Source organism: Opisthorchis viverrini, assembly GCF_000715545.1.
Source record: "Opisthorchis viverrini unplaced genomic scaffold opera_v5_124, whole genome shotgun sequence".
Lineage (NCBI taxonomy): Eukaryota > Metazoa > Platyhelminthes > Trematoda > Opisthorchiida > Opisthorchiidae > Opisthorchis > Opisthorchis viverrini.
Genome location: NW_008751781.1, coordinates 273204 through 273686, shown reverse-complemented (window position 1 = coordinate 273686; position 483 = coordinate 273204). Strand labels below are relative to the sequence as shown.

At 49.9% G+C, this 483-nt stretch overlaps 2 protein-coding genes across 2 annotated transcripts in view; one reads left to right on the top strand and one right to left on the bottom strand.

The window, feature by feature from the left end:
- The window catches only part of T265_06172 (hypothetical protein), a gene marked incomplete at both ends in the record, with an annotated part of 5934 nt that extends 5588 nt beyond the window's left edge, over window positions 1-346 (bottom strand). Inside the window, one exon of the mRNA XM_009171373.1 lies at window positions 18-346. Coding sequence (XP_009169637.1) covers window positions 18-346 — 329 coding nt within the window. The remainder of the gene's footprint in view (window positions 1-17) is intronic.
- Window positions 1-483, top strand: part of T265_06171 (hypothetical protein) — a gene marked incomplete at both ends in the record, with an annotated part of 6968 nt that overhangs the window by 5268 nt on the left and 1217 nt on the right. Inside the window, 2 exons of the mRNA XM_009171372.1 lie at window positions 37-163; window positions 250-470. Of these exons, the coding sequence (XP_009169636.1) occupies window positions 37-163; window positions 250-470 (348 nt within the window). The remainder of the gene's footprint in view (window positions 1-36; window positions 164-249; window positions 471-483) is intronic.

Genomic DNA, 483 nt, shown 5'->3' with positions numbered 1-483 from the left:
GGAGAGATGGGCCGAACACTTCGAAGAGCAGTTCAGCTGGCCTCCTGCAACACAGCCGGTGGAGATAATGCATACGGGCGAATGGAATGTAAACCTTGATCGCACTTCGGAAGAAGAAATAAGGTATGAAATAGCCGTATTGATGTGCGACAGTGAAGCATTGGTGTTGAACACTGATGTCATGCTGTCGCTGATGATGAACCGTACCGAAACGTGAGAAGACACCGAGACCGGACGGTCTGTATCCAGCCCTCTTCAAAGAAGGCGGAAATCCCCTGGTGGCCCACCTTACAAAGCTTATTGGTACTATGTGGGACGAAGAGAAAGTGTCTGAAGAATGGGCCATGTCGACACATGGCAGTTAGGCACCGAAAGGGTGCTACAGCTGAACGATTTTTTTTGTCGACAGTAATCCCTGTCTTCAAAAAGGGTACACGGACGCTATGCGAAAACTACCGTGGCATCAGCCTGTTAGCTGTGGCA